Raw genomic sequence first — 10,438 nt, 5'->3', positions numbered from 1 at the left:
GAAAGCAACAAAAATAAGAATCCAAATGTCAAAATTTAAACATAAAACTACAAAAATGACACACAAAATGACAAAAATGAGAAACAAAACAATATAAACAAGATCCAAAACCGCAAAAACAAGACACAAAAGAAAAAAAACAAGAAAAACACGACACAAAATGAGCACAAAGGGACAAAACTCCCCTAAAGACCCACAAAACAACCAACACAAGACATAAAACGACAAAAACAAGATAGAAAACGAAAAAAATGAGAATCCAAATGCAAAAATGTAAACATAAAACAGCATAAACAAGACACATAAGAAAACAAAACAAGAAAAACGAAAAACAAAATGACCACAAGGAGATAAAAGTGACTCAAAATGAGACTCAAAATGACAAAAGCTAAGACATATAACAACACAAAACACAAAATATGAGACACAAAATGACCACAAAGGGACAAAACTCTCCCAAAGACACATAAAACAATCAACATGAGACATAAAACGACAAAAACAATATGGAAAATGACAAAAATGAGAATCCAAACAACAACATTTAAACATAAAACCAGAAAATGACAAAAACAAGATACACAAGAAAACGAAGCTAGAAAAATGACACACAAAATGACCACAAAGAGGTAAAAATGTTTTAATGTTAGACACCACATAACAAAAATGAGACACAAAACAAGAAAAATGAGACAGAAAACAAGAAAACTAAGACATAAAACAACAAAAAAAAGGCAAAAAGTGACAAAACTGACACATAAATAATAATAATTATTATAATTAAAATAAATAAATAAATATATAAATAAATAAATAAAAATTATTGTTATTATTATTATTATTATTATTATTATTATTATTATTATTATTATATTATTGTAAAACTACTACTACTTTTAATAATAATAACAATAATAATAACAATATCATACATACACATATTGACATCAAAATGACAAAAAAGTTGCAAAAAGGTGTATTTAAAAATTATTATTACAATTGTTACAATCTCTATTTTTCTTCTTCTTCTTCTGATTATTATTTTGTAATACCTTTCTGGTTTACCAATAATAATAATAATAATAATAATAATAATAATAATAATAATAATAATAATAATAATAATAATAATAATAATAATAATAATAATAATAATAATGCAGTGTTCCCATCTGACCTCTGGAGGGCAGCTCCTCGTCTCTCTTTCATTGAATCTGCCTCAAATTGAGCCGCAGAAGAAGAATCAGCATCAATAGACGATCTTCGGCCGGGATGTGTCACTCGAAGCGTCCAGCGGTTAAAACTGAGGAACTCCGCCGGCGATCAGCTCGTTAAACCACCGGAGCTCAAAGTCTGTCACATTAACGGCACCGAGCAGGTACGAACATGCTTGATAAACTGTCACAACGCACGGTTTTACCGTTTAACCTCCCCGTTCACCGATTTAAAAGCAGCTGACGGCAGTGGAGCTGGCGGCTGTTGCTAAGCTAACCGAAGCGGTAAACAGAAACGGTGTTTGGGCTAGCAGGAGCTAAAAGAGGCGGTTTTACTGGATAGTGGAGGTTTTCAGGACAGGTGAGGCTCGTGTCCAGGTGAAATTGCCTGCAGCAGACACTTACCTGACGCTAACGTGAAGCTAACAGCGTGTCTCTGTCAGAACACGTGAAAGTCCTCCATCAGCATCTGTGACACCCGTGGAGAACCCTACCAACAGCTGCCAACATCTGGGGACAAACCTGTTAGATTCAGGTTAGTTAGCTCAGCTAGCTCAGTGTTCAGGGTTCAGTTTACTTCAGAGGGTAAAGAAGCATCTGAACTGAAGGATCAGCCAACCCACATGGTGGATTTTCCAGGTCCAAACCAGTTTAAAACCAGTCTACAACTATCTCTAGAACTAGCTAGAATAACAGTCAAAAACCAGCTAAAAACTGTCCAAAACCAGGTCCAGAACTCACCACCTGAGTCCAAGATTTTTAGGACAGGTGAGGATGTTGTTTGTCCATCCCCAGCTAAAAAAACAGTTGAAAAATCAGCTAAAAACAAGCCTAACATCAGTCAAAAGCATGTCCAAAAACTGCCAACGAAATGGTCTAAATCTAGTCTTAAACCAAGTCCAAAACCAGGTTGACAACCAGCCTAAAATCACGTCCAAAATCAGCTAAAAAACAGTCTCAAATGGTCTAAATTTAGTCTTAAACCAAGTCTAAAACCAATTCCAGTACTCACCACTGGAGTCCAGGATTATGAGGACAGGTGAGGATGTTGTTCAGGTTAAATGATCTGCATGTAAGTCTGACAGCTCCGACAGCAGTGGAGAAAATCCACCAACTGATGCCAGCATCTGTGGACAAAACGTGTTAGGGTTAGCCAGCTGAGCTAGCTCACTGTTCAGAGTTTCTATCAGAAAATGAAGAAGCATCTGAACAGCAGTTAAAAATGAGTTAAGTCGGTCTGGACTGTTTTTACCTTTAAATGTTATTTTTCTTGTTTTTTTTTTTTACCTTAGAATTAGTCTTATCTGGGAGATGTTGTTAGGATCAGCCAAACCACAAATCCGTAGATTTTTCTAATCTAAAACCCATCCAAAACCAGTCTAAAACGTATTTAAAGACAGCCTGTAAACCGTCCAACACCAGCTGAAAACCTAAATCCAGTCCTACAAGAAGTCATAAACCAGCTCAAACCAGGTTTTAAACCAGTCTAAAACAAGCATGAAACCAGTCCAAACCCAAGTCCAAATCATTTCAAATTCAAGTTCAAAACCAGGTCCAAACTAGTCTAAAACCAGCTGAAACTTGCCCAAAATGAGCATGAAATCAGTCCAAAACAAAATGTAAAGTATTTTTATAACCACATCCAAGACCAGGTTCAAACCTGAGTCCAAAACCAGCTAAAAATGTTCAAAAACAGCTGAAAAAATAGACCAAAACCAGTCTAAAGCTCCTTAAACACCAGCCAATAACAGTCCAACACCAGCTAAAAAAACAGTCCTGCACCAAGTCCTAAACTAGGCCAAAACCAAGTTTTATACTAGTCTAAAACACGCCTTAATCCCAGTCCAAACCATTTCAAAAGCAGGTTCAAACTCAAGTTCTAATCCAGGTCCAAAACAGAATCCACAATCAGGTTCAAACCCAATTCTAAACTAGCCTTGTCTGAGAAACCAGACCAAAACAAGCCTGGAATCAGTCCAAAGAAAGTCTAGACCATGTTTATAACCAGGTCCCATACCAGCTAGAAAACAGTTTAAAGTTAGCTGGAAAACCAGTCCAAATCTAGTCCTAAACCAGCCCAAAACAAAGTTTAAACAACTCTAAAATCTGTCCAAACCCAGCTGAACAACTAGCTAGATTCGGTCCAAAACCAGGTCCAAACCGTTCTAAAACCACAGCCAAAACCAGCCAAAAAACAGTGCAAAATAGCCCAAAATGGGCCAAAACTATTCTAAAATCAGCCTAGAATCAGTCCAAATACAGGTCCAAACCATTTCAAAACCAGTTTAAAATGTGTCTTAATCAGGTCCAAAACCAGGTTTAAACTCAAGTCCAAATCAGTTCAAAACCAGCTGGAAAAAAAGTCAGAAAATGACTAAAAACCGAGTCTAGAACCACGTCTGAAACTAGAACTCACCACCTGAATTGAGGGTCATCAAACCTCATCCGTCTGAAATCGATCTGCTGATGAAGCAGTTGAACAATCTGTGAAGGAACGGAGAGACTTTAATGAAATATCACCTTCTGTGTTTGGACTTTTGTTCACTTTCAGCTTCGGTTTCACTTATGGAACGATTATTATTTATTTCGATGTAAACACTGACTCTTATCTGCTGACTCTGTTTCTACTTCTGACTGTTCTTCTGACTCTTCCTCTTCTTCTGACTCTTCCTCTTCTTCTGACTCTTCCTCTTCTTCTGACTCTTCCTCTTCTGCTGACTCTTCCTCTTCTTCTGACTCTTCCTCTTCTTCTGACTCTTCTTCTTCTGACTTCTTCTGACTGTTCTTCTGGAACGTTTGCAGTTTATCTACCCCTGTGAAGAAGATTCAACCTCTAAGATCGCCAGAAGTTTACGTTTTATCTCGCTGTGTTTGAGAAGACGAGGAGGTTCTTCATCAGCTGATGTTCTCGATCCTCCAGGACTTTGTCTGGTATCTAAGCCCGGTTCTGGCTGGTCCTCATGTGGCTGTAGATCTGCTGCGGAGTCTGGTTGCAGGGATGAGTCCAGCTCAGGGTTTGTGGAGAACTTGTTGTTGGAGCTGACGTCGCGAAGTCCGTCCTGCCGAAGAAGCTGCCACCAGAACCCGAAAGAGAAGAACCCAGGAGCACCATGCCCACCAACCAGTCGTCCCCCTGGGGAGACGGTCCGTCCTCCGAGTCCTCCGGAGAACCTGGAGCCACCAAAGTGCCTTTCAGCCCCACGAAGGACGATGCCGACGCCCGGACGTCCAACGGAGCCTCGGAGGACGACGGAGGAAACACCTGGAGCCGGATCAGCGCCGTGCCTCACCTGGACGTCCCGGAGCCGACAGGAAGCTGCTCACCTGGAGGGCGGAGTCAGCAGGCGGTAGCAGACGATGCACCAATCAGAGGACGGCGCCCCCTGCAGGTCGCCAGCCAGCCGAAGGTGAGAGTTCAGTTATGTCTTAAATGACTCAGCAGCTATTTTAAATAATCAGTTAATGGGTTTGAGTAGTTTTTATTCATAAAACCTCTGAATCCTGTGATTTTAGCTTCTTAAATGTGGATATTGTTTGTGTCATTTTGAACCATTTTGTTGGCCATTTTTGAAAACAAATTGAGTCATTTTGGATATTTTTTCATTTGGAGCCATTTTTAGTAGTTTTTGACAGATTTTGGACAATTTTAGAGCTATTTTGGACATAAATACACAGTACTTGGTCAACATTTCACCAACTTTTGAGGCTCTAACATCAGTAGAATCTGATGTTTTAAGTATGACAAGACAAGGTTCCAGTTTTTTAATATTTTGACAAAATATTGACAAGAACTCATTGATAGGATGTAGTTTCTGACATCTGTCTGAATTAAAGTGGTCTGACTGGACAGTTTCTGATTTGTTATAGTTTACGGAATCTTCTAACTGCTTTTACTTTTTTCTTGTTTTGTCCTGAAGCAGGAGGCTGCAGACTCTTCGTCTTCGCCTCTTCCTCCATGCCTTAGTAAAAAAGACGCCTCCAGCCTCAACTGTAAAAAACCCGAAATCAGAAGCACAAGAACGAAGACGACCCGGAGGAAGCACTCGGCCAAACTCACGACTAAACGCTGTCAGGCTCAGAACGGCAGCTGGACGGGAACCAGAAGCTCCCAGCTGCTGGTCCGAGGTGGACCTCCGACTGTTCTACCTGCTAACAGAACCAACAGAACCAAACAGGACAGTCGGTGTTTTCTGGGAGGACGGTTCGGTCCAAACGGCCTCACGCCACCTGTGCTCAGTGCCAGAGTTGGTGGCAGTCAGGAGGAGACGCCAGCAGCTGTTACTGCAGGTAAACTGGGTTATTTAACCTGTTTAATGGGAGGTTATACCCAGAATATGAGAACATCAGGTTATAGGAACAGACTACCTGTGGAGAAATGGACAAAAAGTCAACAGAATTAATAATGTGAGACATAAAATGACCTAAAACAGAAAGAACGGTTACAAAAAGATACAAAATGATTAAGAAATTGGTGGAAAAACAGCCATAAAGAGACAAAATCACAACATAGAGATGCAAAATGACTAAAGTCAGACAAAAATGTTCCAAATAAAACAAAAACAACCTCAAAATGATGGAAAAAATGACCACAGATTTACAAAACATAACATACAAAATGACCAGAAATGGAAAGAATGGTTACAAAGATGCAAAACAGCCATTAAACTGGGACAGAAACAACCATGAAGAGATGAAAACGACCACAAAGAGACACAAAGTGACCCAAATGGAACAAAAAAATCATTGTAGAGAGGGAAAAAATGACAACAAGGAGATTCTAAAGGACTAAAATCAGACACAAAATGTCTCAAATGGGACAAGAAAGACCATAAAGAGGCCAAACGGCAAAAACGTCAAGTTTTACTGAATGTTTACTGGGAGTTGTTGCATTTTTTCTTTCATTTGAAACCTTTTGTCATTTGCATCTCTTTGTTGCTATTTTGTCTCTGTGATTGTTGCTTTTGGTCCCATTTTTCGTCTGTTTGTGCCCATTTTGCATCTTTTTGTGGTTGTTTTGTTTGTATTCGACAGGTTTGTGTCACATCTTTATTGTTTTGCGTCTCTTTGTCACCATTCCTTCTGTTTTTAGTCATTTTTTGTCTTGGGTTAGCTGTATGCGTGAGGTTGGACATGTTCAAAGTAGTGCAAACGTGGTAGTCTGTTCAGAAATAATGGATTAATCCAGGAAGTGCTGATGTAGAACCTTCCTCCTGAATTTTCTGACCAGTGATAATTTGGTAGAAAACTCTGCAGGTGAGGTGAAATGAAATACAGTGTGTTTGTCACAGATTTAGAGAGAGTTTGATGAAATCAGTTGTAAATATTGCAGTGAGCTAAAACTGGTTAACAGGTTGCATCAAACCTCCAACATGTAAAATCTGCCTGGTTCTATCCTGCTGCCTCCAGATGTGACCTCCAGCTGTGCAGGAGAACCTCTGGGCTCCGTCACCTCCCAGATCTCTGCCATCCATCTGACCAGGCAGGACCAGCCTCCATCCCCGACCCCAGAGGAGGGTCTGCAGACACACAATCAGCCTTCTGCTGGGTGAGAAAACACACTACAACAACCAGAAACAGAGAAAATAACAAGAAAGTGACGCAAAAATGACCAAGAAGTGACACAAAATGACTAAAAGTTTTCCAAATCAGACAAACAACCTTGAGAAGATGCAAAATAAACAAAAATCAGACAAAAAATGTTCCAAATGAAACGAAAACAAACTTGAAAAGATGCAAAAATGACCAAAAATTGACAGAAAAAGACCAAAATTAGACAAAATTGTCCCAAATGAGACAAAAACAACCTTGAAAAGATGCAAAAATGACCAAGAAGTGACACAAAATGACTAAAAGTTTTCCAAATCAGACAAACAACCTTGAGAAGATGCAAAATAAACAAAAATCAGACAAAAAATGTTCCAAATGAGACAAAACCACCTTGAAAAATGCAAAAATCGAACAAAAAAATGTCCCACATTAAACTGAACATGAAGTGGCTTCAGCTTCTTAATGTTCTGCTGGACTGATGGAATTCTGGTTCCTTTCAGTCTGGACTCGGTGATGCAGGTGGACTCAGTGGAGGAGGAACTTCCTGATGAGCTGGAGAACGCCTGCAGCGACGACGGTAGAACCTTCAAACACCAGATCAGACTCTGAGCTGCCGTCCATCACTTCACTGTATTGATTCTGTTGATTGGTTTGTTCCAGATGATTCCAGCTGTTCGTCCATCATCGGCTCCTCATCCACGGCTTCAGTCGCTCAGCTGTCGAGGTGAGACGACCAACCAGACACTGTATTTATTTACTTTTCTGTCTATCCATACGTTCGTTTCATCTGATTAATAGAGACAAAACTATTTGAATCCAGAAAAAGAAAATGCTTGAATTCTCAGCTTCGTTGAAATTCCTCAATACCTGTCATTGAAAACATCTCAAGAGCCGAGCAAAGCAATAAAAAATGACTCCAAATAACTAAAGTTTGGATAAAACGACACAAAACCTGTCAAAAATTATGAAAATGTGTCCAGACTGACTAAAAACTTGACATAAATGAAGTTGGTTTTTTTTTTTTTTTTTTTTTTTTTTTTTAGAGAGTTTGGACGCGTTTTTGTCATTTTTGGCGAGTTTTCTGTCGTTTTGGACAAATTTTAGTTATTTATGCCAATTTTCAGTCATTTTGGGCAATTTTTTTGTTAATATGGGTGATTTTTGAGACATATTCGGAAAGGTTTTGGGCACATTTTTGTAATTTGGCGAATTCTGAACAAATATTGGTTTATACCACAGTTCACTTTGGGCAATATTTTGTTACATTGGGTGGTTTTTGAGACGTGTTTGCCAAATTTTAGGCTATTTGGACACATTTATTTTGGTAGATTTCAGGTCATTCCGGACTGGTTTGTGTCATTTTAGTCAAGTTTATACGTCATTTAGAAAAAATGTTGTCACTTTTGGCATTTTTTGTGTTGTTTTAGGAAAATTCTGGTTATTTTGGCCAAGTTTCGGGTCATTTTGGGCAATTTTTAAAACCTGTTCAACAAATTTTTAGGCAGTTGCGACGCTTTTGTGTCATTATCTCTTGTCATGTTGGACAAATTTTGTGTATTTTCGGCAAGTTTTTGTCATTTTGGTGAAGTTTCTGTAGCAGTTTGGACACATTTCGTAATTTGGCAAGTTTTGGACAAATCTGGTTATTTTAGTGAAGTTTTGAGTCACTTTGGGTAAATTTTTTTGCCATTTTGGGTGTTTTTTCAGACGTGTTTGACAAGTTTTTGGGCTACTTGGACACATTTGTGTCATTTTTTTTTTGTGTTGTTTGACAAATTTTGTCTATTTTAGCCAAGTTTTGAGTCATTTGGGGGCAATTTTAGAGTCAAATTTTCCTCATTTAGGCCAGTTTCAAGTCATTCAAGGGAAGGTTTGAATCATGTTAGGTGATTTTTGAGACATATTTGCCCTGTTGAGACACATTTGTGTCATTTTTTCATGTTGAGTGTCCACTTTTTTGTCTTTTTGGACAAGTTTTGAGTCGTTTCGGTCACATTTCCTAAGCAGTGTGGACATGTTTGTGTAATTTGGCACGTTTTGCACTGATTTTGGTTATTTTTGTGAAGTTTCAAGTCAGTTTGGGTTATTTCTGATGATTTTTGAGACGTATTCGACGAGGTTTTAGTCAGTTTGGACGTGGTTTTTGTCATGTTTGGCAAGTTGGACACAAATCTGTCCAGAGCAGCTTGAACCTCGAACACAATGACTTGAAATTTGTTCCTCCGTCCACTTGGTTTTTCTAAATCTCTCACCTTCTTCATGGTTGTTCTGCTTCCATCGAGGTTCAGGACTTTAAATTTTCAGTGAAAACACTCAGAATCTGGTGCTTGGAGTTGAGAGGGTTCATTAGAGGTTAATTTACTCGTCTCTAGAGACAGTTTTTGGTCCCTAAACCTTCCTAAAGGCCGGCAGAGTAAGATCCCTCCTCTGGGTCGCGTCGATGGGCTTCCTGCTCGTCCTCCTACGTTTCCATTCTGTGCGGCTGCTTTGTTGAAGCGGCTGAAAGCAGCAGACTGTGGTGGAAAACTCTGCTGCTGCTTTGTGCTTCCACATTGTTGTGGCGCTGCGATGGCCTCAGCGGTAGAACTAAAGGCCGGAGAACGGGCCGTCCACGCCTCGTTCACATTCAGCTTCACCTCACAGCAGCAGTGAGCAGCTGGAGAACATCTGGAAACATCATCCTCCATTCATCCAGCAGTCCAGCAGACATGACGGTCATGTGAGTGTTTTAAGGTTCATCTCCAGCCAGATTCAGCTTTTTAACCACCGTTTTTTAGTCTTAATGACGTTATTCCACCTTAAATAATCAGCCACCGTCTCTCATTTCATTTTAATCAAACTATAAACATTTAAAATGGTGTTTGTGACGTTTCAGATTGAAGATAGTTGTTAAAAACTGCCCGTCGACCAACTTTAGCAGGTTTAAATTTGAGTCTGTTTGAAAGACAACATCTGAGGAATTTTTAAAGATAAAAACCAGAATTTTTTTCTCTTATTTCTCATAATGACATTGATTTAGAATCTGTAATATTGGACAGTAGATCAAATAACCTCTGATTATGGCTGAGTTGAAGAATGAAAATAATTTCAGGCAGCTTTGAGTCCTTGTGGAACGAGTTTTGAGTAATTTAAGGCAAATTCTGTCTCATTTTATTTACAAACTTGGTGTCATTTTGGACACTTTTTGAGTAATTGTGTAAAGTTGCAGGTCACTAAGGACAAGAAACATAATTTTATCTCTAATTTGCCTGATTTGTATCATAAAATATGGATGTTTATGAAGATATTTTTGAGATTTATATTTTTTTTCTTTCAATGAAATCTGAGTCAGTTTGAACGACAACATCTGAGGAACTATTAAAGATAGAAACTTGAAATTTTCACTTTTATGTCTCATCATGTCACTGATTCAGAATCTGGATCTTTAACCAAAATCCAGCCAATTTTGCTGGATTTTGGTAGATTTTTTTTGAATGTTCTTCAAGAAAATATTAGAAGTTTTACTGATATATATGGAATCACTTTAGATATTTTTAGGATTTTTTGGGGGAAGATTTTTTTCTCATTTTTTGGAAAATATTTACAAGAATTTTCTTGCCAAATTTATTTATTTATTTATTTTTTTTTTATAAAATAAAACCTTTAAGGCAAACATTTAAGGAATTATTGGAATTTTC

General features: G+C 38.5%; 1 protein-coding gene across 4 annotated transcripts in view; it reads left to right on the top strand.

The window, feature by feature from the left end:
- Positions 1-1,243: 1,243 nt before the first annotated feature.
- Positions 1,244-10,438, top strand: part of ttll4 (tubulin tyrosine ligase-like family, member 4) — a 29,702-nt gene continuing 20,507 nt past the window's right edge. Inside the window, exons 1-6 of one of the 4 annotated variants that reach the window (XM_055015620.1) lie at positions 1,244-1,378; positions 4,135-4,621; positions 5,132-5,501; positions 6,621-6,759; positions 7,262-7,338; positions 7,422-7,485. In XM_055015620.1, coding sequence (XP_054871595.1) covers positions 4,325-4,621; positions 5,132-5,501; positions 6,621-6,759; positions 7,262-7,338; positions 7,422-7,485 — 947 coding nt within the window. In that variant the 5' untranslated portion in view covers positions 1,244-1,378; positions 4,135-4,324. Of the gene's footprint in view, positions 1,379-4,016; positions 4,622-5,131; positions 5,502-6,620; positions 6,760-7,261; positions 7,339-7,421; positions 7,486-7,790; positions 9,481-10,438 lie in introns of those variants that run through there. The other 3 variants (XM_055015621.1, XM_055015619.1, XM_055015622.1) reach the window with 3 other exon arrangements.

The sequence above is a fragment of the Amphiprion ocellaris genome, chromosome 11 (assembly GCF_022539595.1).
Source record: "Amphiprion ocellaris isolate individual 3 ecotype Okinawa chromosome 11, ASM2253959v1, whole genome shotgun sequence".
NCBI classification, from domain to species: domain Eukaryota; kingdom Metazoa; phylum Chordata; class Actinopteri; family Pomacentridae; genus Amphiprion; species Amphiprion ocellaris.
Note: the sequence above shows the minus strand (reverse complement) of the source record. Positions and strands in the feature narration are given on the sequence as shown.